The sequence below is a fragment of the Anolis sagrei genome, chromosome 9, assembly GCF_037176765.1.
Source record: "Anolis sagrei isolate rAnoSag1 chromosome 9, rAnoSag1.mat, whole genome shotgun sequence".
In the NCBI taxonomy this organism is placed as follows: Eukaryota; Metazoa; Chordata; class Lepidosauria; order Squamata; family Dactyloidae; genus Anolis; species Anolis sagrei.
In genome coordinates, this window is record NC_090029.1 from 21,572,273 (window position 1) to 21,599,197 (window position 26,925).

At 45.2% G+C, this 26,925-nt stretch overlaps 1 protein-coding gene across 3 annotated transcripts in view; it reads right to left on the bottom strand.

Annotated features, from left to right (window-relative positions):
* Positions 1–12,022: 12,022 nt before the first annotated feature.
* Positions 12,023–26,925, bottom strand: part of ARID3B (AT-rich interaction domain 3B) — a 61,273-nt gene continuing 46,370 nt past the window's right edge. For all 3 annotated transcript variants that reach the window (XM_060755510.2, XM_060755511.2, XM_060755509.2), the window contains exons 5-9: positions 21,272–21,455; positions 20,019–20,278; positions 17,542–17,817; positions 14,182–14,286; positions 12,023–12,392 (exon numbers count right to left, since the gene is read on the bottom strand). In XM_060755510.2, coding sequence (XP_060611493.2) covers positions 12,235–12,392; positions 14,182–14,286; positions 17,542–17,817; positions 20,019–20,278; positions 21,272–21,455 — 983 coding nt within the window. In that variant the 3' untranslated portion in view covers positions 12,023–12,234. The remainder of the gene's footprint in view (positions 12,393–14,181; positions 14,287–17,541; positions 17,818–20,018; positions 20,279–21,271; positions 21,456–26,925) is intronic.

Here is a 26,925-nt window from a genome sequence, read left to right on the forward strand (position 1 = left end):
CGTGTTTAGGTTTAGGTCCCATCTCCAAGATAACACATGATGTACAGATTATCAAATACAAAAGCCAGCATAGTTATCTTGTTTGCTGTTTGCTCATCTTGTTATGTATATAATAATAATAATAATAATAATAATAATAATAATAATAATAATAATACTCATTTTGGAGCACAATACTCCTGACTTCATGATCATGGAAAAAATGTATGGATCGCCAATGTTGCCCAATCCTAGACACTTGGGAAGTGTCCGATGTGTGACCCAATACAAAAGCCAGCATAGTGATCTTGTTTGCTGTTTGCTAGTCTTGTTATGTATCAAATAATAATAATAATAATAATAATAATAATAATAATGAAACAAAAGATCACATCCTGAGCTGCTGCAAGAAGATTGCGCAGACAGACTCCAAGCAGAGGCACAACACCATTGCTCAGATGATTCATTGGAACTTGTGCCACAAACACTATCTGCCTGCGACAAAGAACTGGTGGGATCACAAGCATGAAAGCGTTACAGAGAATGAACACACCAAACTCCTCTGGGACTTCCGAATTCAGACAAACAGAGTTTTGCAGCATAATACTCCTGACCTCACAATCGTGTTAAAAAACAATGTATAGATCGTTGATGTCGCAATCCCAGGTGACAGCAGGATTGCAGAGAAACAACTGGAAAAGCTGACACATTATGAGGATTTAAAGATCGAACTGCAAAAACTCTCGCACAAGCAGGTCAAGGGGGTCCCAGTGGTGATCGGCACACTGGGTGCAGTGCCTCAAGACCTTGGCCTGCACTTAAACACAATCGGCGCTGACAAGATTACCACCTGTCAGCTGCAAAAGGCCACACTACTAGGATCGGCACGCATTATTCGCCAATCCATCACACAGTCCTAGACGCTTGAGAAGTGTTCAACTTGTGATTTTTTGATACGAAATCCAGCATATAGATCTCGTTTGCTGTGTCATACTGTGGTTTTGCATCAGTAATAATAACAATAATAATATTAATAATAATACCGTACTTTCCTCCATCACTAAAAATAGAATCGCAGGTGCTTTTGTATATAAATGCTGCTTTTTCCCCTGTTAGTGGCATTGAAATTAAATTTCGTCAGTCCTCTGTGTGCACAGGTTGTGCATCCACAACTTCCACCATACATGGCTTGAAAATATTAATATCTCTTCATTTTGCCACTTTATATAAGAGATGGGATTTTGCTATACTATTGTATATGAGTGGACTTGAGTAGCCATGGATTTGGGTCCTGGAACCAAAGCCCAAAGAAAACCTACGTGATAAATGGTGAATCAAACACTGACTTCTCTTGAAATGTCCCTTTTGTACTCAATGCTCTCTTGTACCAACCACTAAAGCAGTGGTCCATGAACCATCAATGGTCCACAAGAACAAAAATATGGTCTGCAGCCTCGCCGTTACTACACAGTTGCCTTGAAACCACTGGGCAACGATGCGACTGGTCTCGCGAAACTCTCTCATAGTATCGAGGCTTATTAAGTATGGTTTTCTGTGGGTGAGCAGATGGTGACTACTGGGTGGCCTATGTTCTGTATCAGCAACTAGAGCTGATGTGGTCTACCCAATGCAATTTTCTGAATCAGCACCCGAAACTGAATCTGAAGTTGACCAAAAACTGATTCGTCACCCTTCTGGTACTAATGTTGGTGCATGGTCCCTGGTCAAGAAAAGGTTGGGAACCACTGCACTCAAGCATCGTCTCAATGAAAGTCCAGGAATAAGATCAGGAATGGCCAAATACCTACAACGATCCCTGTGTATAGGTGTAACTCACTCAGGTAAATTCTCACCTAGGCTGCCATCTTGTGCTCAGCTTCGTGAACTGCAACAAGAGAGGACAAACAGGTAAAATGTCTGATCACAAGGGTGGGATGTGGTGGAATCAGCAAAGACCAACACGAGAACACGTTTATGAAAACATGTATGTGCTATTGAAGCAAAAGCATCTGCAGTCAGGTTGCCAGTCTGAAATTGGGCGAGGGCTCCTGGCCCATTCCAGCTGGTCTTACAGGGAAGGAAGCACCTGTAGAAATGCCTTTTCTTTCGTTGTCCAGGTATTCCGGGAAAGACGCTCAAACACCCACAGACGATGGAATCTTCAAAGTGGCAAGAGCATCGAATATGTGCAGAATGAAGGCCGTAACCTTCTGCCTGAAACCAAGGCTAGAGTTGTATAAGAAACACTTACGGCTGTGGACCGTGCCGTCTTCTGCCCGGTGGAGCCAACTGCGAAGTCTCACCCAGTTGCCATCCAACTGACAGGCTGGCTTAACGGCAGGAAGAGCCACTCCTTTTCGTGGTCTGCCGTGCAAACAGCACGCCAGTCCTTTCTGCTAGGAAGGGATTTAGGAACCGGTTCGTTCGTGGCCAACGGGAGCCAGGATCTCTGCCAGCGTTTGGCTGAAGCCTTAGCAACACAAATAAATACTTTGCCACCGTGACAAAACCCGTTACCTGAGGAGCAGGTGGAGGGGGGGGGGGAGGGAATCCCACTTTTTTGTAAAATTTAGGATGGAGAATTCCAAATTATGCTAGGAAAAGTGTGTGTTAGGATCTCCAAGAATCAATGAAAACACCGTCTTCGGCCAGGAATATGTCACCCCAGCCCTCCAGAAAGACGGGCATCCAGCCTCTGCTTTAAACCCCCTGAAGTTCTTGACGTATTTTTGCGCAGGAGAATGGAACAAGAACATGTTGCTTTGGGAGATTCTGCTTTTTATGGCCCTTAAGAGGCCCCGGCGGTGCAGTGGGTTAAACCACTGAGCTGCTGAACTTGCTGACCAAAAGGTCAGTGGTTCGAATCCGGGGAGCGAAGTGAGCTCCTGCTGTTAGGCCCAGCTTCTGCCAACCTAGCAGTTCCAAAATCTGTAAATGTGTGTAGATCAATAGGTACCGCTTCTATGGGAAGGTAAGGACACTACATGTACTCATGCCAACCAGATGACTTTGGAGGTGTCTACGGACAACGCCGGCTCTTTGGCTTAGAAATGGAGATGAGCACCAGAGTCCCAGAGCCAGACACGACTAGACTTAATGTTGGGGAAGGTAGTATAGATAAGACATATGTTTTGTGTGGGAAACTGGAACCGCAGTTAACAGACTGTGGGCACAGTGTATTGTCGAAGGCTTTCATGGCCGGAATCACTGGGTTGTTCTAGGTTTTTTCGGGCTATATGGCTATGTTCTAGAGGCATTCTCTCCTGACGTTTCGCCTGCATCTATGGTAAGCATCCTCAGAGGTAGCGAGGTCTGTTAGAACTAGGAAAATAGGTTTATATATCTGTGGAATAATGACAAAGGTGGTACAAAGAATTCTTGTCTGCTGGAGCTAAGTGTGAATGTTTCAACTGACCACCTTGATTAGCATTTGACGGCCTGGCAGGTTTTTGGCATGGCTTGTTAGTGCTTGGGGCAATCTTTTGTTGAGAGGAGATTAGCTGTCCCTGATTGTTTCCTCTCTTTTGTTTTGCTCATGCAATTTTAGAGTTTTTTAATACTGGCAGCCAGATTTTGTTCATTTTCATGGTTTCCTCCTTTCTGTTGAAATTGTCCACATGGTTCTTGTGGATTTCAATGGCTTCTCTGTGTAGCCTGACATGGTAGTTGTGAGACTGGTCCAACATTTCTGTGTTCTCAGATAATATGCTGTGTCCAGGTTGGTTCATCCAGTGCTCTGTTATGGTTGAATTAGTCTGCAGTGCTTTTCATGTTTCTTGATTCGTGTTTGGGCAATGCTGCTGCATTTGGTGGTCCCAAACGCAGCAGCATGGTCCACAGCTGCATGGTATACAGAAAGGAGGAACCAAGGAAAATGAACAAGATCTGGCTACTAGTATTAAAAAACTCTAAAATTACAACAGCAAAACAATAGAGAGGAAACAATCAGAGACAGCTAATCACCTCTCAACAAAAGATTGCCCCAGGCACTAACCAGTCACACCAAACAACAGCCAGGCCATCAAATGCTAATCAGTTGAAACATTCACACCTTGCTCCAACAGACAAGAGTCCTTTGTTCCACCCTGGACATTCCACAGATATATTAACCCATTTTCCTAGTTCCAACAGACCTCACTACCTCTGAGGATGCTTGCCATAGATGCAGGCGAAACGTCAGGAGAGAATGTCTCTAGAACATGGCCATATAGCCCGAAAAAACCTACAACAACCCTGTGGGCACAGTGTTTGGCCACTGGGGGGCAGATGGGAGCAGGGTCTGAGATAGACAGGAGGCTTGAGCAGGAAAGCTTTAGAACTGTCTTTTTAGAATTGCGGAAAGTTCACCTCCATCCAGAGAGCACTGCGGACTCAAACAATGATGGATCTGGACCAAACTTGGCACAAATACTCAATAGGTCCAAATGTGAATACTCGTGGAGTTTGGGCACAATAGACCTTGACATTTGGGAGTTGTAGTTACTGGGATTGATAGTTCACCTACAATCAAAGAGTATTCTGAACCCCTCCAACAGCAGAATTGGGCCAAACTTATCACACAGAACTTCCATGACCAACAGAAAATACCGTGTTTTCTGATGACCTTTCGTGACCCCTTTGACATCCCCTTGAGACTGGTTGAGAAATGTTGTTATAAGGGTTATAAAACCCCATCCCACCACCGTTTCCTCATGGAGCTCCATCAGATATGAATGCTGAATATTTGACTCTGGTGGCTTTTATCAGGAGACGCATCCCAGGCCAAGAAAAGGACATGGTGCAGCCTACAACCCGCCGTGAGCCAAGAGGAACCACAGAACTGTAGCCGTCATATGAAGAGGTAGAAGTTTATTGGAATATAAACATTCAGGTAACATGTAAGATAGAAAAAAAATCCACCGACAACATATACAGACACTTGCTGGAAGGAGACATCTGAGGTATTTATTCACCATCTAGGCTATCACATTTTTATTTCTTCCTTTAAATAGTTAAGAAAAAACAAAAAGGAAACAAAAAACTAATTGCAAGGCTGCCGCCGGGTTGCGGGGCGTGCGCACCGGAGGGGCGATTCAGACAGCCACAGCTTCCTCTCTCCTTCAGATCTCTCTGGAAGGAACCAGGAAGGAAGGACCCCACGTCCGTGGAAGCTTATCCATGTGTTTCTGGGGGGAGGGGGACCCTGAGAGTCTAAAGCTGGGAGAACTGCTCCTTCCCTTCCATCCTGACGGCGGAAGGATTGCGTCCTGAACGTTCTCAGGAGCTACGAGGCAGCAATTGGGGTGCGTTTGCCAAACCATCGTGAAAAAGAGGGGCGAGGAGGAAGGAGGAAGCCCACCTTTCAGGCTGAAGGTCCAGAGTTTGTTCTCTGGGTTTTGGGTCTCAGTTACAAAGTTGGGAAAGACTTTTGCCAGCTGCCAAGAGAGACAACTCTCACCCGGGACTCCAAACAGCGCATCTTGGAACAGCAACGCATGATTTCAGGCGTAGCTTGGAGGTCCCGGGAGCCGGGAGCTCACAACCAAGCCAACTTCTCCAAGCCGGGTAGCTTTCTCCAGCCTTATTCAGCGGGGAAGGAAGGAAGGGGAGGAAACTTGCAGAAACAAAACCCGTCGCCACAGGAGAACAAGAGCCCTTCCCGTCATATCAAAAGCCCTGAGTGCCGTCGTACAATCTTTTAATATTCCGAGTCGGGAGAGGTAGAGAGGGAAGCCCCACCCGCATACGCCCCACCAGGTTGGCCATTGCCTGCTGGTTGCCTGGAGTATTGCCCCACGCGCGCGTCCACCCCACTGCCCCATCCCTCACATCAAACAGCAGAAAGAGGCCCGCGGCCTGGCCCTGACCCACAGCCTTGCCGACCAAAGGGCAGCCAAGACGTCCACAAGAAAGAGCCTGAGTCCGACGGTACAGCTTATTTTCAAGAGGTATATGCATTTCTTTATATATTCTATATCTCTATATAGTCACAAGTCCTCAAAACTATCCCCCCCCCCCGAACTGGATGCGAGCAACACATGAAGGCTCTCGAACACAAGAGGCCATTCACAGTGATACAAGCTGCTTTCTAGCCACATTAGACCTGTCTGTTTTCAATTTGGGTCTCCCTGATATGGAACCAAATGAAGCAAGGGTCTGGGTTGATTTAAAGGAAGACGCGTGCCACTGCCTGTGAGTAAAGGCTTAGTTAAGAAGGCCACGGTTTGCCCGCCTTAGCCCCAGTTCCTCTTCCCGAAGTCAAGCACTGAGGAGAGAGCTTAGCCGAGAGGAGGAGGACAGCCAAAGGAAGGGAACATGGCAAAACCAGAGCTCCACTTTCCCATGACCAGATAAGACCCAGATTGGAAAAAAAGAAAGGAACTGCAGAATGCATTTTCCCAAACAGGCTGTTAAACACATTTGAGGAAAAGCAACTGCCGAGCACCTCAAACTCAACCCTGCCTCCCCAGATTTTGCAAAAAACCATCTAATATGTAAACCAAGAGACAGTGAATAAGATTCACTTAATTTCTCATTCTATTTTGTGCTCCGCCCATCGGTAAGAACATTTGGGATGTTGTTCGGAAGCAGGAGCAGCATAACTGAGCCCTCTGCAAGAACTGGGGTCGGGGTGCAGAACCCCAGGAAAGAGGAAGACCATGAATCAAAAAATCACTCTTTTAAAACTCGTCAGAATTCTTTGGGCACTCTAGTTTGACTCTATGGCCAACTTGAGCCGCAACAATTCCAAGTTGTTGACCACAGAGTTGTGCAGGAAGACCTTGAAAGTCCTAGAAAAGATATGAATCTAATCCATGAATAATCAAATCCACAAAAGCGCAAGCCACGCACGTGGAGGGATGGCGGCCTCGAGAAGCACAGAAGACAAGGAAAGCAACCTGCATTTGGATTCCAAGAAATCTATTCCAGATTTCTTTTCTTGTGGGTTCTGTGAAAAAAGAGCCCCAAACCTTTAGCAAACTCGAATCCCAGGAGAGTCACAAATGATCTTGTGGTTGAAGGAGTTCTGGTAAAAGTGAAAGGCCAAAGGCATCAGCTGGGAGCGCGAGGCCTTCTCGTGGGCGCACCATTTGTGGTCTCATTCCCCTTTCAGGTAAAACCCGCTGGGTGTCTCTTCAAAGTGGCGGGGCCAGAGGAGAGGGGAGAACAGACAAAAAGCAAAAAGGCAAAAAGAAGACTCCAGTGAAGCCAAAGAGTTTGGCTGTTTCCAAAACAGAGGCTCTAAAAATTAACTTTCTGAGACTCCAACTCCCAGAAGTCCTCAACTGGCACAGTCAGTGGGGATTCAAGGGGGTTGCAGCCCCACAAAAGGAACTCTCCCAAGCGTTAGCTTTGCCCAGATGGAAGAAGCACACGACCAATAACACGTTGCATGCAGAAGGAAGACATTCCTTGGGCCTGTGTTCTCCCAAAGCTCAACTCTGGTTGCCAATCTGGTCTCTTCTATGAAGAGATGCAGACTACTATCGGGGGGGGGGGGGGGGGGATAAACACTAGTACCACTAAGGCCCCAAAGTCATGTATCCTATCACCAAGAGCAAAGGATGGCCAACTGACTCTCACAACAGCGCTGCAATTCCTTCTACGAACGGGACTCAGTCGGTGATCTAATCGTGTCTTTTCTAGTGAGCTAAAATGGGAGTGTGTGCATTGAGCCATTATTGATACAGAGTGTAGCAGCAACTCGTGGACTCTCTCCCACAGAGGCTTTCATAAAATTCCCATTAGGGGAAAAAATCCAGGTTGGATTCTTGCCATTTGTTTAATGTCAATTTGGTAATATTCTGGAAGATGATGATGAAGAAGAAGAGGAAGAGGGCAAACCTATAGGGCTAACCCTGAGGAAAAAGCTGCATTCTGTAGTCTCCATGGAACAGGTCTAGCTTCTGACTCCCCAACTGCGCAAGGACCTTCGCTTGTTACAGTGCGCATGCAGCCAGCGATCAACCAAAGAAGAGGCAAGGCCATGGAATCTCCCAACTAGAGAAAGAAGCACTGCCAGTGTGTAAGACACAGCCGCAAAACAGGAGTAATGCCATTCCTTCAACGGGTTAGCCAAGACCCTCACTAAGAGCAAGCATGAACGTCCACCAGAACGTTACTTCAGGCCAAGGGAAGCTTTCTGGAGAACTCACAGTCTTGCTTGCCCCTTGCAATCAACTTCTGGCTGTCCACGTCTTCCACAATCCCTTGCCACTGACCATGTTGTCTAAAACATCCGGAGGGGCCACAACTCCCCTTCTCTGCTTTAGCGGGCCCTGATCGAAAAATGACTTCAGGGCTACTTTTTCAAAAAAGGATCAGCTTGGCTGTTTGCAATGTGAGTCTGCCCTAAAACATCCCAAGTCTTGTCGTCTTCAGCTGCCGGCGGACAAGAGGGAACATCAAAGTGTGGAATGGCTCTCTCTGCCATTCACGCACGCATGCGTGCATCGTGGGGGGAATCCAGATCATTAAAATTTGACCCGGGACAGACAGGATTGTTGTGCAGACCAAGTTACGGCCTAGTCACTCACCATGCATAGACCAGGGCTACCTGCGAAGTCTCTTAATGGGCAATCTACACTGGATAACTCCTGGGTGACAGAACTGCTTTTGTGGCACGCCAAGAAGTCAACAACAGCATTTTGATGCAGGAGGTAGTCTGAGTTTGGGGCCACAGGAACACTGAGGGCCTCATGCCACAAGCTCATGCACACAGTTCACAGCAATGCTTTTGGGTCCCACTGGGCCAGCCAACTTTCTAATTAACATACTAGCACTCTTTGCTCAGAGGCTGGCTGCCCGGTGATGGAGGGAGAAAGGGAGGGAGGGATTTAGGGAGGGAGGGAGAAAGGACAAAAAGGAAGGGAGGAAGAAAGGGAAGGAGAAAGGGAGAGAAGGGAGTTAAAAAGAAAGGAAAGAGGGAAGGAAGGATGAAAGGTTGGAAGGGAGAGAGGGAGGGAAGGAAGAAGGAAAGAGGCAAAGAAGGAAAGCCAAAAGGGAAGGGAGGAAGAGAAGGAAGGAAGGGAAGGAGATAGGGAGAGAAGGGAGGTAAGGAGGAAGGAAAGAGAGAAGGAAGGAAGGACAAAAGGGAAGGGGGAAAGAGAAAGAGAGAGGGAGGGAAGGAGGGAGGAAAGAGGAAAGGAAGGAAGGACAAAAGGGTGGAAAGGAAGGAAGGGAGAGAGGGAGGGAGTAATGGGAGAAGGAAAGACAAAAGGGAAGGAAGGAGCAAGAGGGAGAGAGGGAAGGAAAGAAGGATGAACGGTTGGAAGGAAAGGAGGGAGAAAGAGGGAAGGAAGAAGGAAGGATAGGATGGTGAGAGAGAAGATGGCCTAAGAAAAGAGCACATCTGGCCCCTGGGACTGGGTTTGCCCATACCTGCACTAAGATAATGGTGGGCTGTTCCACTGTCTGCTACTCTGTTTTTGCAAAAGTAGTGTTTGGGGACTAAATCTCTCAGACTGGGAGAACTGCGGGGCCAAAAGGAATCCTTTTATTCCCGATTTCCAAGTTCTGGCCCTCACCTGTGAAGAACTGTTCCTGAAAGAGATGTCACAACAGCCCATGAGGTTGAAGACTTAATAGAGAAGGAAGCTCAGGCTGCTAGAAGCCATTTGGCAACCATGGAAGGGCTCCGAGAGGCTCTGCTCATGCAACCGATGAGAAGGAGCCAGGCACGTCAGCGGATTAGTCGCTGAGGAGACACAGAGATCTTCTGGAGGAGGCCGAATCTCACTGAGCAGTTTGAACGCACTCCTCGGAGACAGAGAGAAAGAGGCCCAGGTGAAGGTAGGCCCAGGTTCTGGTTTTGTTATATCCTGCTCTTTAAAGGTTTTCACGCCCCATTTTTCCTCTGCAGACATTTGTTGAGAAATACTTCAACAACTGAGATCTGAAGGAAGATCGCGCTTCTCCAGGGCTGGAAAACAAGTCTCCAATTAGTTCTTCAGACTGAGAATGAACAGAGTAGAAATCCAACAGGCAATGTTCCAGTTGGGCACCCTGCTTTCTTCCTGAAACCCACTCTTCTTCTAAAGCCACTTGGGAAAGGGAAAGGGGAAGAGATTCCTAGCCTGAGACCCGGTGGCCTTGCCGGTGCTCCAATATGAGCACGTCTGGGCTGGGATCCTCCACAAACCAGAAGAAAGATCCAAAAGGGAGGCCAAGGCTTTGCTGCGGATGACACGAAGAAAGAAGAACCCAGAAGCATCTTCACTTCAGGTTGCAAAGACAAGTGATGAGTTTGCAAACCCTGAAGTGAGGAGCCTCGATGGGAGGAGACCATGCGGAGGAGCGCGAGAGCACAACAACCTGAGAAATGAGCCTGCAACTAATAGGCCACGGCCCCCGTCCATCACCCGTATCCTGAGACACCTTCTGCCAAAATGCTTCCACGCTACATTGGCCACATCAAAGCTTTCCAATCCGTCAGACCCAGGGAGTTCCTTTCTTTTCTTTCTTTCATTCATATCTCTCTCTTTTTTTGGTGTGTCTTTGGTGCTACAATATATAAAATTAAAAATAAAAAGCAGTCAACAAGACGTATAAAAAGAAGCTTTAACATATGCAAATCCTTCCAGAAGAGAAATAAAAACCAACAACAACACAGCAATAAGTACATATTTTGTCTGAGGTATTTCATCTGCTCAGGAGGCGCTGATGCAAGTCTGGAGGATGACTGAGATTCGCCAGGGTGGGGGGGGGGGGAGGGAGGGGGGATGGCCCTGCTGGCATGGAGACAGGCTGTCAATCCCACTGATGGACAGGAGAGGCCACCTGTAAGGAGTGAGCAGAAGCAAGGAGTGGGCTCAAGGCGTGTTCAGGACACCCACAAATAGCCCCCCCCCCCGTTCCCTGGATCAATTTTTAAGGGGAAGTCATTGGGAAGGAACCTGGGAGTGGATGATGGGCCAAGAGGGATTCACTTTGAGATGCTCGGAAATGCTCAGAGGGTGGTCAACATTTTCTTCCACTTCCACTTGCCTCCATCAACATGGCGCTCTAGAGGATGGTCAGTGGTTCATTACAAAAGTAGACCTGGCGCAGTTCAGTGTCCAGGCATTTACGTTCCTGTTCTAGCCTTGTGAAAGGGGAAGGACAACATCATGGCGGCTTCCCTGGGGTTATTTATCTCCAGCCACCTTTACCACTCACTTTTTTGACAGGCAATTATATACATATATATTGCCAAAACCCATGTCTACATTCACACTTGAGAGAGAGAGGTAAAGGCATGTAGCAGAGGGCAACTGTGGAGCAGCTTCACAACACTGGGAGAGAAAACCCTTGACGGCAGCAGCAGCAGCTAAGGCCGGACGACAAAGCCTGGGCAGAGTATTTCAACCCTATTTGCAGTGTGGAAATGCAGCGGAAGCACTGCAGATGCACAAAAATGAAGCAATGCCAGACATGAACTTCCTCCGGAGGAAGGCAGGAGACCAAAGTCACGGGAGAGCAAACTGAGCCTAAATCCAACCTCAGGCGCCAACCAGGATGACGACCCTTTTGCTGGATGGCAAGTCCTAAATTCAACTGCTAGTCCCAACTAGGCTGGTTGCACTGAACTGCTGCCACCTTTATGAGTTCCACTGGTTCTAGTCAGGACAAAGAATGGGATTAAGCCCCTTGTTGACGTATGTATGTGAATCCCATTGCTTTGTTTGTGGCTATCAACTGGATTGTGGCAAGGGACGGGAAAAGGGTGGGGGGGGGGGGTTGGAGCCAGGACCACAAGCGGGTGTGTGCGGCCCCTTTGGGTGGAGCAAGGTGCAGAGAGGCATTGCGAACGTGAGCGGAGAATAAAGAGCGACCGTACATGTCCCCCGGCCTTCGGGGGAAGGATTGTCAACACACCAGTCATGTGAGAGGAAGGAAGTGTTGGGGGCGCCCGGTGAAGGAGCCCAAAAGCAAAGGCCCCATATCACACAGTTTGGGGTCTTGGCTGTTTGGGTACCCTGGTGATGCTCAGTCATCTACACAAAATGCACAGCCCGTCCGGAGGATCCCTGATTGAAACACGCCCTGTGTCCCTTCCCACCCCCCCACCCTCCCACCCCCCCGCTCACCCACAAAACCCCCATTGCCCTTCTTTTATTTTTTCCATGGAGGACACAGCAAGACCTGAAGAAAGGCTACATGGAGAGCAAGCCCATCTGGACGGGAACCTGACTGGCTGCAGAACCGCGGGGTTCTCTGCAGCAGGTTCCTCAAGGCGAGGTCACCATCGAGATTCCGAGAGGAGCCGTCCCACGAGCGAGAGCGCCGGCTTCCCGCTTAAAGAGACCAGCTGGTGGAGGGCTCGGCGCTGGGCGTTCCCCTGGAGGAAGTGGGGCTGGGGGAGCAGTGGGAGGAGCTGCTGCTCCCGCCCCCGGTGCTCTGCGCGCTCGATCCGGCAATGAGGTGGACGACAGGCTTCTGAGCAAACAGGACTCCTGTGGGGCAGAGCGTGGAGAAAAGTTAGCCGAGCAAGAGAAGTGCCTCTGGGACAGGCAGGGGCAAACTCCGGCCCTCCAGGTGATTCCGGACTTCACCTCCCACCATTCTGATGTTTAATACCTTTAAGTTCTATGTTAGTTATAGTTTTCAATTGATTATGTTTTATTTAAATGATAGTTCTTATGTGTAAGCTGCCCTTTATGTGGGGCTATCTTGGGTTTTTATATTGGTGTTTACTGTCATTGAGGCATTGAATGTTCGCCTTTTTGTTTGCTGGAATCTGCCCTGAGTCCCCCGGGGAGAGAGGCCGGAATACAAGTGCGGTTTATATTAACAGTATTATGCCTCTGCTTATAGACTGTCTGCACGATCTCTTGCAGCAGCTGAGGATGGGATCCATTATTTCATTTGCTTCCTTGCAGAGTCTACACTGGGGATCTGTTGACAACTTTTCAATTCTCGATTTGATGGCATTGGTTCTAATTGCTTGAAATAATTTGAAGTATCTTAGTTCTATATATATATATATATACACACACATACACACACACTAGCCATCCCCTGTCATGTGTTGCTGTGGCCCAGTCTGTGTATATGTGTTTTTTGTGTGTATATATGCATATATGTGTGTATTTATATTTGTACATATGTGTATATTTGTGGTTTTGCGCATGTGTTGTAATGTATTTTTTGTTTTATGGCTTTTAAGGTCTCCTCTGTTGTGTTTTTCAGTTTTTATGAGTAATGGTCACTTGTTGGCCTGATAGGTACATTGTGTCCAAATTTGGTGTCATTTCACCCAGTGGTTTTTGAGTTATGTTAATCCCACAAGCAAACATTACATTTATTTATATATATACTAGCCATCCCCTGCCATGTGTTGCTGTGGCCCAGTCTGTGCTTTGTATATGCATGTGTGTCTATATGTGTGTGTATATATTTGTGTATATGTGTATATATATATATGTGTGTGTGTGTTTGCATATATATGTGTGTGTGTGTGTGTGGTTTTGCGCATGCATTGTAATGTATTTCTTGTTTTACGACTTTTAAAGTCTCTTTTTGCTGTGTTTTTCAGTGTTTTTATGAGTGATGGTCACTTGTTAGCCTGACAGGTATGTTGTGTCCAAATTTGGTGTCATTTCGCCCAGTAATTTTTGAGTTATGTTAATCCCACACACGAACATTACATTGTATTGTCGAAGGCTTTCATGACTGGAATCACTGGATTGTTGTAGGTTTTTTTGGGCTATATGGCCATATTCTAGATGTTTCGCCTGCATCTATGGCAAGCATCCTCACTACCTCTGAGGATGCTTGCCATAGATGCAGGCGAAACGTCAGGAGAGAATACCTCTAGAACATGGCCATATAGCCTGAAAAAACCTACAACAACCTGAACATTATATATGTACTCCGGGGTGCATATATAACATGCAGCAGGTAAAAACAGTGCATAAGTATAAAACAAGTCACATAAAATTATAACCACAACCCCTGTCAACACATATAGCATAAAATCAAAATAATACAATTTTAAGAATCGCAGTAGATAAAACTAGTTGGCACCAATTCACAAAGTGCCAAATGTCGATCAATAAAATCCGATTCAGCAGCCAGTCAGTTCTGACTCCGTAACAAATCCGGGGCAATGCTTGTGCCACTCAGATGCCAAAGGAAGCACATCAGCAAATGTGCTATTTTGCACACAGGAGGGCATTTCCAAAGCATTCCACCACCCTCAAACCCTCCTCCCGACTTCCAGAAACAGATCCTCTCTCTCACCCGCATAGATTGTGCCATTGATCTCCACTGACATATTAATGCTTCCGAAGCCAGATGGGGTCCAATTCAAGGCGGCCGCTGTCGATGCCGAATCCGATTTATCCTCTGGAGAGGGAGGAAAAGACTGACATGAGCTGGTTGGTGCCCGCCCTATTATTGAGGAAGCCCAATACATTGACCCAGCTGGAGAATGCCTGGTCCACCTGCTAACTGGAGCCCGGTTATTTAGAGGACAATCTGCAACTGAAAGACCTTTGTTTTGCGCCGTCCTCCATCTTGGTTTGTCAATTTGAAACGTGTGGGAGGAATCACTCGATTTAACTGAGCCCACAGAGAAGACGCCGCTGCTCTGGGGGAAGGGGGAGTCAAAGGGAACCGTGTTCAGCATTTGGGATCGTACCTTCAAATCTCACATAAAAATCCAGAGCAGACTGATGGTTCCATTGACAAGATTAATTATATTAACTTTATGTGTGCATTTTGCTCCTTTTGAAGTTTTCCCCTCATATGTTTGCAGGTCTTTGCAAATCCTATACAGATCGAGATATCTAGAGATTTCCAAATACCTGTATATCTGTATCTATATGTACACAATATTTTTTTATGAATTCTCCCCTCACATGTTTGCAAGTCTCTGCAAATCCTATATAGATATAGATATCAATAATACATACAGGTACCTATATATACACTTATACCTATACCTATAAATACATACATACATGTATATATACAAATATACATATATGCACACATATCTGTGTGTGCGCATATATATATATAAAAATTTATATATGAATGTTCCCTTCACATATTTGCAAGTCTCTGCAAACCCTATATAGATATAGATATCAATAATACATACAGGTACCTATATATACACTTATACCTATACCTATACATACATACATGTATATATACACATATACATATACGCACACATGTGTGTGCGTGTATATGTATATAAATTTATATACGAATGTTCCCCTCGCATATTTGCAAGTCTCTGCAAATCCTATATAGATATAGATATCAGTAATATATAAAGGTACCTATATATACACTTATACCTATATATATATATGTATATATACACATATACATATATGCACACATATCCGTGCGTGCGCGTATATGTATATAAATTTGTATATGAATTTCCCCCTGCATGTTTGAAAGTCTTTGCAAATCCTATATAGATATAATTATCTCTATATAGAGAGATGTCTAGATAGATAGATATGAAGATAGATATATAGGGTTGCAAATATTGCAGGAGGGAAATGCACATATATAGAGAGGATTTGCAAATGTTTCAGGGGGAAATGCATATGTGAAATTAGTATATGTAATTATAGATCTATATCTAGCTCTGCATTGTTGATATAGGTATTGAATGTTTGCCAGTTACTATGTTGGAAGCCAGTCTGAGTCCCCATGGGGAGATAGGGCGGGAGACAAAGGAAGTTCTATTATTATTATTATTATTATTATTATTATTATTATCAAGCAAAAAGTGAGCACTAGAAACAATATCATGTGAAAGCTGACTGGCATAACCTGGGGATCACAACCAGACACAGTGAAGGCATCTGCGCTTGTGCTTTGCTACTCTGCTGCTGAGTAAGCATGTCCAGTGTGGAACACGTATCAATATGCTAAAACAGTGGATGTGGCTCTGAATGAGACATGCCGCATTATCACAGGATGTCTATGCCCTACATCACTGGAGAAATTACACTGTCTAGCTGGTATTGCACCACCTGACATCCGCCAGGGAGTAGCAATCAGTAGTGAAAGGACCAAGGCAGTGACATCTCCAGCTCATCCCCTGTTTAGGTATCAGCCAGTACGTCAACGACTTAAATTAAGAAATAGTTTTCTAAGATCTACAGAGACACTCGCTGGAACACCTCAGCAAGCGAGAGTCCAAAAGTGGCAGACTCAAACCCAGAACCTCAATCAATGGCTGATACCAAATGAGAGACTCCCTCCTGGGCACACAGAAGACTGGGCGACTTGGAAGGCGCTGAACATACTGCGCTCTGGCACCACGAGATGCAGAGCCAACCTTAAGAAATGGGGTCACCAAGTGGAGTGCACTCCCAAATGAAATAAGATCGACTCCATCCCTCCTGGCCTTCAGAAAAAAAATTAAAATTGTGGTTTTGGGACCAGGCCTTCGGGCAGCAGACCATAATGAACACTGACTGGAATGGCGTTGCAGCAGATGACCTTGTGACTTTGTTTTATTGTTTTAATTAATGCTATATGCATTGGTTTTAATGACTGTTTGTATTTGACTGTGTTATATATTATTGTAATTGTGATGTAGCAGTTTTGCACCGTTACTAATGTAAGCCGTCCTGAGTCCTTTTTTGGGGATAGAGAAGAGACGGGGTGCAAACGCCAGAAATAAATAAATAAATGAATAAATGTGGGTGTGGAGAAGAGCGAAGCACAGACCACCTGCCGCAATGCAACCTGAGCCCTGCCACATGCACAAGGGAGGGCCTTCTTGGAGCAACACCAGAGACACTCCAAGTGGCCAGCTACTGGTCAAAGGACATTTAATAGAATGCCAAGCTTGCAAACTTTGTGTGTGTGTGCGTGCTTTAATACAATACAACTGTTTGGTTCACTCCTGACATAATAAATAAATAAATGCATATTATTATTATTGATACCATATTGTTTTTGTTGACCCTACTTTTTCACTTACAGAGCTAGTTTTTCTTTGCAATACAGTAGAAATTAAAAAAATTGACCTACTGATGCCTCAATTAACATACTTTTATTGGTATCTATTTTATTTTGAAATTGACCAGTAGCTGCTACATTTCCAACCCTCGGCTTGTACTTGCGTTGTAAAATTAGGTGCCTCGCCTTATATTGGGGTCGGCTTGTTCTCGAGTATATACGGCAATGAAGGGAACTCAAAGCCCCCATTCTGTGAGACAGCGGACCTCCAAACTATATGTAGATACCATAGCGGTCATCTGAAGTGGACTGGTTTCCAGAAGATGTCCCTAGGACTAATATACCGGAAGGAAAAGATGGATTCTTTCTTCCTGAAAGGTCAGGTGCATGCTGAGAAGGGGAGGAATCCTCCAACGACCCCAGAGGTGCAAATGAAGTGAAAGCTGAGAGTCTAAATGTGGCCAAAGGGCTTACGTTTGCCACTTCTTGTTTGCACCCCTCTCCTGAACCCCCTCCTTTGTGTAAGGGATTCTAGAGAATTGTGGTGCCGGAGCCAGAGAAGGAGCAAGACAAGTGTGATACTGAGGGAGAATTCATCCTGCTCCGCAGCCGGGAAGGGAAGTGCCGCAGCAGCCCCCACACCTCCCACCATCGTCTCACCTCGGCCATTGATTTTGATCTTCATTGGCAGCTGCCGCGCCATGCTGAACAGGTTGCGCTGGAACGCCTGCTGGACAAACCGCTGCTCCTCCTCGGTCATGCGCGCAACCTTCTCCGCCGGTTCTCCCGACTCCAGCCTCTCCCTCAGCTGCTCCAGGGTAGCTGTCCTGGCGGCGGCAGCAGCAGCAGCAGCTGCGACGGTGGCCTGCTGATTCGCCAGAGTCACAGGCATGGCAATACGGTTTGGCGTGGAAACAGTCAGGGGGACGCCATCGCCTAGAAAAGCGAGAAGGCAGCTCAGGCACCTCGCCTTCCGAACACAGAGAGGGGCTGCCCCTCAGCGGGCAACCTGGCATTGAAAGGAACACACAAACTCCAAGGGTTGCTGCCAAGTAAGAATACTTGAGCTCTCTGCTTTCTCCTTTACGACTTGTGCTGATGGCCCAGCAAGTCCTGACTGACCAACAAAGAGATCTTGAGAGAAAGAAGCCCAGAGCCCGAGAGAGGAAGACTGAAAGAAGAGCTCTGCTGAAGCATTCCAGTCGTCTAGCATCCCATGTCTAAGGAGAGGCATAAATAATAACGCTATGGAACACGATTTTCCCCTGAGTTATAAATGTCATTTCCTAATGCGTTCTATCATAAAAACATGGAAAAGTTTATTAAACTGCCAAAAAGTTGTGTTTGCGGGACATCCTGCAGCACATTTTGCTCTAGTATTTCAATGAGTATCTCATAAAGCCTCAACCAATTCAAGATACCTCACAGACCTCAAAACCTCTCAGGATGCCGGCCATAGATGCAGGCGAAATGTCAGGAGAGAATGCTTCTGGAACATGGCCATACAGTCCAAAAAAACCTACAACAACCCAATTCAATATAGTTTGTGGTAGCCACAAAAAGAAGTTCCTGGAGTAGAACAACTACCATATATACTCGAATATAAGCTGAATTTTTGGCCCCCTTTTTAGGCTGAGAAAGCCTATACTTGAGTCAATGTTATTTATTATTTCACTCTGTTATTAATTATCATTTTATTACACTTATTTTTACTCTATTTATTATTATTATTACTGCTACTACTGCTACTACGTTTTCATTATTTTTCTCTATTTATTATTATTACTTTTATTATTTTTCTCTATTTATTATTGTTATTATTACATTTATACTCTATTATTATAGTTATTATTACATTTTCATTATTTTACTCTATTATTACTGTTATTATTACATTTCCATTATTCTACTCTATTATTATTATTATTATTATTATTATTATTATTACATTTCCATTATTTTACTCTATTATTACTGTTATTATTACATTTCCATTATTTTATTTTATTTTATTTTATTTTATTTTATTTTATTTTATTTTATTTATTTATTTATTTATTTATTTATTTATTTATGGTACTTCTACCCCGCCCTTCTCAACCCCCAGAGGGGGACTCAGGGCGGCTTACAAAAAGGCACGATTTGATGCCTATACAAGATATACATACATATAAAACAGCATTTAAAACAATTAGCAAGTTAAAACAATCAGTACATAACACAAACAATAAAACTAATCTCATGTTCAGCGTTCAGAGTTCCATAATTCCATTCCGTTTAGTCAATTCCTGTCCATCATCAAGTCCTTTCTTTAGCTGCCAGAATGTCCAAATGCCTGGTCCGAAATCCAAGTTTTCAATTTTTTTTCTAAAGGAAAGGAGGGATGTTGCTGATCTAATTTCCCCGGGGAGTAATTCCACAGGTGAGGGGCCACCACTGAGAAGGCCCTGCTCCTCGTCCCCGCCAATCTCACTTGTGATAGAGGCGGGGTCGAGAGCAGGGCCTCCCCAGAACTTTATTATTTTACTCTATTATTATTTTTATTATATTTATTATTTTACTATTATTATTATTATTATTATTATTATTATTATTATTATATTTCCATTATTTTACACTATTATTATTCTTTTAATTACATTTATTATTTTACTCTATTACTATTGGAAGGATAAGTTAGCACACTGACACTGAAGAAGGTTAGAATAATGGTTTCATCAGAGTTGGACAGTCTTAAATTACAGTTTTATGTAAATATTCAAAAACATTGAACCTTCTGTATTTATTAATTAGGAAATAACACTCTTTCAAACCAGGAACAGATTTCTGTTTCAAACTTTGTTCCATAGTGTTATTAATGTGCCGCTGGCCTGCCCACAAGAAAACGTACAGCACAAGCTGGGAAAAAGAAGCTTCACTTGGATCTACAATTAAAGGGACTTGATGGCTGGAGAGCGACTCCCCTCTGCAATTTCACAACTATGAGGCAAGCTTCACAACATCATTTAATAACATAGTGACTGGAATTCAGAAAACTGCTGGAGCACTAGGCCTTTCTGGCAGTCTAGGTGACCTTTGTGGGTAGATGGTGCACCCAGCAATTGCGTCCCAACTGTCAGAGCCAACCGAAGACCAACCTTTCCTGAGAGCGCCTGCTGTGGACAGGTGAGGGCTGCTGGTCCCACTGCCCGTGGCCAAGCTGACGATAGGGAAGCGGATCTTTGGAGGACACAGGAGTGAGGGAGGCCCCGGGGCCGCCGGGGAGTAGCTGAACAAGGAAGAACTGTAGCTGGGCCGCCGGCCCTCCCGCCGGTTGCCATCAATGGCGGCCTGCAGCTCGGCCGGAGAACTTAAGGACTTCTTCTCACATTCATAGGCATAGAGGTACTTCATATACCTGAAAGGAAGCGGAGCAAAACAAACAGTCGGGAACGCTGACATGAACTGACAACGGAATATAATAAGAATGCTATAAGGACCATGCAATAACCCTAGCCAGGAAACAAACTCAATTTAGAAAATATATCATCACATTTTAAGATGTCCAGGGCCAACCACGAGGAGCAGCACTGGTCAAGAGCCCCCTCTTTAAAATTGCGTTTAGCTTTATCTATCTCCATGGGGCAATCCTTTCCTGATCCAGAGAAAGGGCACGAAATGCAAACTCAGCTAAGTGCAAACTCAACATCAGCTGGCACAAACCGTGGTTTAGAAACCAGTGCTCAAACTCCATTTTATATTCTTGTTATTATGGGCCCAGCAATGCTTATTCCTCATCTTTCTAATTCAGTGGTTCCCAACCTGTGGTCCGTGGACCACCAGTGGTTCGCAAGAACAAAAATATGGTCCGTAGCTTCACCGTTACTACTATGGATAAGAACACAGCTCAAACAAAATAATTTTTTTCTTGCTGTCTTCATTTTTAGGCCTGTTCTGGGGGTTATAGTGGTGCTGATTCAGAAAATGGCATTTATTTATTTACCATATTTATATACCGCCATTCTCAGCCTGAGGGTGACTCAGGGAGGCTTACAAATGGCACAATTCGATGCCCGCAATAACATAAAAGCATAGCATTGGATAGACCACATCAGCTCTAGATGATTAAACACACTATGGTTTTCTGTGGGCAAGCAGATGGTGACTACTGGATGGCATATGTTCTGAATCAGAAACTAGAGCTGATATGGTCTATCCAATGCAGTTTTCTGAATCGGCACCCCAAATAACCAGACTGAATCTAAAGTTGACCAAAAACTGATTTGTTACCCTTTTGGTACGAATGTTGGAGAGAGGTCCCTGGTCCAAAAAGGTTGGGAACCACGGTCCTGGTTGTATCGTGCCGCACCCTGAGAAATGCACATTGATTTGTGGAAGCCTCAGGACTTACTGGGTGCGAAGCGTAAATGCAGCACTGGTGATCGAGGTGGGTAGGTTAAGGCCTTTGGTGATCTCCCTCCAGATCTTCTTGTTGATGATTTCCACCAGACCTCCTTTCTCCGTCACCAGCTTGTAGAGCATGTAGAGGTCGAGGATCTGCTTCGCCATGATGGGGATGCGGTTGATGGGCGTTCCTGCAGAAGGAGACGAGATAGCAGCGAAGGGCGGAGAGGAAGGCAAGCGAGAAGAAGCTCTGAGATTGTGGCCAGATCTTGAGCATGAAGCCCTCTCCCAAAACACGTTGCCATTCCTCTCTCCCCCCCAAGCCTCTCTCAAAGGCTCACATTTCCCATGAAGCCTCTCACTCAACCCCTTCCTTCATATACATTCCCCTCTTAATTTCAAACCTAATATGGTAGGAATGTTCTTCACACAACTCTTGAATTGAACTACTCATTTTTCTTCCTATTCAAATTTTAGATAAACTCCTCTGGCTAGTAAATTTTTATTCGCTTGAGACAGTGCTCCAAAGGAACATATATGCTAGTGGCACTGAACACATAACCATACACATTGCCATCTTTGGTCTATCTATTCTATGGAAGGGAACATTCCCTCAAAGGAGGGAAAAGTCTCTTAGAAAAAACACTTTAGTGACAAACATCAATGTCCTCCTCCTGATATGCATGTTCTCTCAGGGAAGCCAACCTCATCCTTCCAAAAAATCCTCATCAAATAAAGGAACTTCATTTCATAGACCCATAGAGTTGGAAGAGACCTCGTGGGCCATCATCCAGACTCATAGAGTTGGCCATCATCCAGTCCAACCCCATTTTGCCAAGAAGCAGGACAATCGTATTCAAAGCACCCCCGACAGATGGTCATCCAGCCTCTATTTAAAAGCCTCCAAAAAAGGAGCCTCCACCATACTCCGGGGCAGAGAGTTCCACTGCCGAACAGCTCTCACAGTCAGGAAGTTCTTCATGTTCAGGTGGAATCTCCTTTCCTGTATTTTGAAGCCATTGTTCCATTGCGTCCTAGTCTCCAGGGCAGAAGAAATCAAACTTGCTCCATCCTCCCTGTAACTTCCCCTCACATATTTATCCATGGCTATCATGTCTCCTCTCAGTTTTCTCTTCTGCAGGTTAAACATGCCCAGCTCTTTAAGCTGCTCCTCATAGGGCTTGTTCTCCACGCTCCTAATCATTTTGAGTCGCCCTCCTCTGGACACATTCCAGCTTGTCAACATCTCCCTTCAATTGTGGTGCCCAGAATTGGACACAGTGTGTTCTGAACAAGGCAGATTAGAGCATGGGGAGCATTACTTCCCTGGATCTAGACACTAGGCTCCTATTGATGCAGGCCAAAATCCCATTGGCTTTTTTTGCTGCCACACCACATGGTTTGCTCATGTCCCCCTTTCTCCTCACGAGGACTCACTCCAAGATCTTTTCCACACGTCTTGCTGTCGAGCCAGGCATTGCCACCCTCCATTCTGTGTCTTTGCATTTCCTTTTTTCTGCCTAAGTGGAGCATCTTGCATTTCCCCCTGCTGAACTTCGTTGTGTTGATTTTGGCCCATCATCTCTCTCATCTGTGAAGATCGTTTTCAATTCTGCTCCTGTCTTCTGGGGTAGCCATCAAAGCACCTTCTCTCTCTCTCTCTCTCTCTCTCTCTCTCTCTCCCCTCCCCCACTTTACTTTTGAAGCTCTTTTATAACAGGGTGCTGCCATTTTTACAAGCAAATGAGACCACTTCCCACACTTGATCTGACTCCTGCAGAATTTGCACACGCTCAGAGTACTTCTATTGCTGACCAAGACTAGGGTGTGCATATAACTTTGTTTTTCTTCACTCTGATATGTATAAAATGCAAAAAAGACATGGTGGCGGGGGAAGAAGGGAAATATTAGGAACTCACGGCTCCCTAACTCCCAGCTGGCCCCATTAAGTCCTGCAACTCAAATTGTCCAACACAAATGGCTTTGATCTGCGCAAGATTTCTGTGCATTCCTGAAGACAGTTTAATGCTCTCTTTTAGGAAAACCACAGCCCAACAAAGGAAGGAAAGAGCAACTTCCTGTTTGCCATTGCAACAGCAATGGGCAACTTTTCCCACACACAATGAGCCTGAAATTAAAATAATAAAAGAAACAAGAAAAAACCCTGAAATCTATATCTGGTTTGCATGTTTAATACAAATTCTTTCTATCTCTCTGAACGTGGCAGAAACCAAACAACAACCTCCAGATGAATCACCGTGACAGAATTCCCATATTACCATAATAAATGAAGATAAAAAAACCTTGATAATAAAACGCAATCTGTGTGAGACAGAATTAATCCGCTCCTTGTCTCATTTATTTTACTAATTAACTGCATTTTTCTATCTTTATCCAGATGGACCAGAAACTTATGCCCGGCAGCTATAAATATTTTATTTATTTCTGGCTGAAATAAAAAGTAAAATTACACACACACACGCAGCATGTGCAGGATTGCTCTCATACTAACAGTTAGTTTGCACATCTGTGACAAGTGTATTTAGCTTCCTTCAAAGGAAGGGCTGAAGAAAATAGTTTGACAGGATATCTATGTGGTAGAGATTTTCATAAATGCAGGAAACGGAGAGAAGTATCAGTTTGCGATGCATACACACCTGTGGCCCACAAGAATGCCTTTCTCAGCAATCCTGTGTGCCTTCACATTTATAGTCCGTCTCGGGAAGATTCAGAGGTGGCCACAGGCAGGACAAATCAATAGACTGCCACACTTTATAAATAAACAAAGAGTGACATTCAATACCTATAAGCCAATGGCTCTCAGCCTTCCCCATGCCGCAACCCCTTAATACAGTTCCTCCTGTTGTGTTGACCCCCAACCATAAAAATTATTTCCGTTGCTACTTCAGAACTCTACTTTTGCTACTGATAGGAATCATAATGTAAATATCAGATCTGCAGGACGTTTTTTCATTCACTGGACCAAATTTGGCACAAATACCTGATACGCCCAAATTTGGATACTGGTGGGTTTGGGGGGAGGGGGATTGATTTTGTCATTTGGGAGTTGTAGCTGCTGGGATTTATAGTTCACCTACAATCAAGGACCATTCTGAACTCCACCAACGATGGAACTGAACCAAACTTGATACATAGAACTCCCATGGACAAGAGAAAATGCTGGAAGGGTTTGGTGGGCATTGACCTTGAGTTTGGGAGTTGCATTCACCTAGAGAGCACTATGAGCTCAAACAATGATGGATCTGGACCAAACTTGGCACGAATACTCAATATGGCCAACTGTGAACACTGGTGGGATTTGGGGAGGACTGACCATGATTTTGGGAGTTGTAGTTCACCCATATCGTAATGCATTATTTAATAGGAGCATTAATTAAAAAACAAACAAAAGGAAAGACTGATTTTTTTCCTAATAAATAGCAAATTGCCTAAGCTGCTTCTCCTCCTGATGCTTCTGGGCCACTCTCAGTCCCTTGTCACGCGGGCGCTTTCTTCCTGTCTTGAAGCGACTCGCTGACGTGAGTCTCCCTCCAGCCTCATATGCTCTCTCTCGTCCGCACATGCGCACCATGCTATGTGCTGAACACACCTGTTCTCCCCTCCCCACTCGGAGTCTCAGGAACAGCTCTCCCCTTGCCAGCCAATCCCAGCGGAGGAGGGCTTTTGGTGGGAGGATTCACTTTCTGGTTCCAAAACGGAAGAGAAGGACAGACGGAGAGATCTTTAGCCTTCCTTGCCAAAGGGGTTCCCTAGACCATCAGAAATATGTGTTTCCTGACGGTCTTTGGCAACCCCTTTGAAACCCCCTCATGACCCCCCCCCCAGGGGTCCTGACCCCCAGGTTGAGAAAGGCTGCTTTAAACAACAGACCAATTAGACCAATTGAAAGAGACCAATTGAAAGAGACCATCTGCCGGGGGCGCTTTGAATGTGATTTTCCTGCTTCTTGAGAGGGGGTTGGACTGGATGGCCCACAAGGTCTCTTCCAACTCAATGAAAACCACAACCTTTCAGTTCATCACTTTGGATCTCATATATAAATATCCTTGCTTTCTGTTTTGGGGATCATGTGCTGTAGTGAAATGCGATTGTTGTTCGAGGAAGAGATGCCTTCTTCTTGCTTAGAAAACACATAACACGAGGGTGGGGACTTCTGCTTCTTATCCTTGCAATGCCCAGAGTTGTTGTTGGAAAACCTGGCCACAAATCCTTTCAGCCGATGACCGTTCTCGGGAACGTGGGAGCCGCAATCCACAAGTCACCTTAGCAATGTTCTGAGACAGCCATTGCCGAAGAATCCATTCAAGGTCTTATAGTGAATTTGACAACCATTGATCAGATCTGATTTCTGTGCAGAAGAGACTAATAAGGGATAGTGAACCATTGCTTGGTTGTCACTCTAAGCCGGGATAGCTTCACGAATCTACCTAAGCAGCAGCTATTGCTAATCCATTAATAGTACGTATAGCAGATGGACGGTGGGAGAGAGAAGAGAAGATCAGACCAACTGGCCATCTTGCCCAGCAATTGTATTTTGAGGATAATTCTGAGGAATGCGCATCACAATGGAGTGGATATCAGTTTGATTGTAAGAGCAACTGTGCAAGGAATTGGGGATGGAGCGGAGGACGGACAGATGGAGAAAAACTTCATGGGCAAAGCCTCCTCACGAAATCCTCTCTTCAGATAATGACACATTAAATTGATTTATTGCTTCAGAGTGTTGTGTCTAAACATATCAAACCACTGAAATCTTTCAAAGCACATAAAGTAAGGAAATGCCACAGAGGGTGCATCATACGAGGGCCAGTGTTGACAGGAAAGGGAGAGCCTCCCCCCTGCCCCCCCCCCCAGCAAGCCAACGTGATTGATGCTGCGCATAGAAGAGATTTCCTGTAAATCATGCTCAGCCTCCGCTTGCAGAAAGCCGTCCCCACCATTTCCCTCTCTTGCTGCCGCACTTCTCAGGATACAAAGAGTCCCTATTGATCAAATTTCACACGCAGAGAGAGGAAAGGGTGTCAGCTACAAATCTAATCAACAAACACTCATCAGCGTAAAGGACGTCTTGGATAAATCCCATGGAAAGCAAGGCACCCTTGCTTGGGGTGGCGGGCAGAGGATGTTTCTGATTGTTTCAATTGCCAAAGGTTATTTTATTCTAAAATTCTCTGGTTTTTGCTCCCTATTTTTTAAATATAAAGCATTCTCTCAGACCTTATGTGATGCTAAAGTAATATCCTTTTCATCGCATTTACATTTATTCCTTTTGCAGAAGTATGGCAGGGTTGCTGTGAGTTTTCCGGGCTGTATTGCCGTGTTCCAGAAACATTCTCTCCTGACGTTTTGCCTGCATCCACGGCAGGCATCCTCAGAGGTTGTCTGAGGATGCCTGCCATCAATGCAGGGGAAACGCCAGGAGAGAATGCTTCTGTAACAGGGCCAGACAGCCCAGCAACGCAGTGATTCCGGCCACAAAAGCCTTCAACAACACAAACCTAGTATATTTTAAGGTAGGCAGTCTTCAAGATCGGAGAGGATGTAGGGCTTTAGGGAGCCCCTTGAAGAAAGCACTTTTTTGGTCCAGTTTTCCCATTTGTTGGGAAAACACAACAAGAGAACCAGCTGTGAGAACAAAGA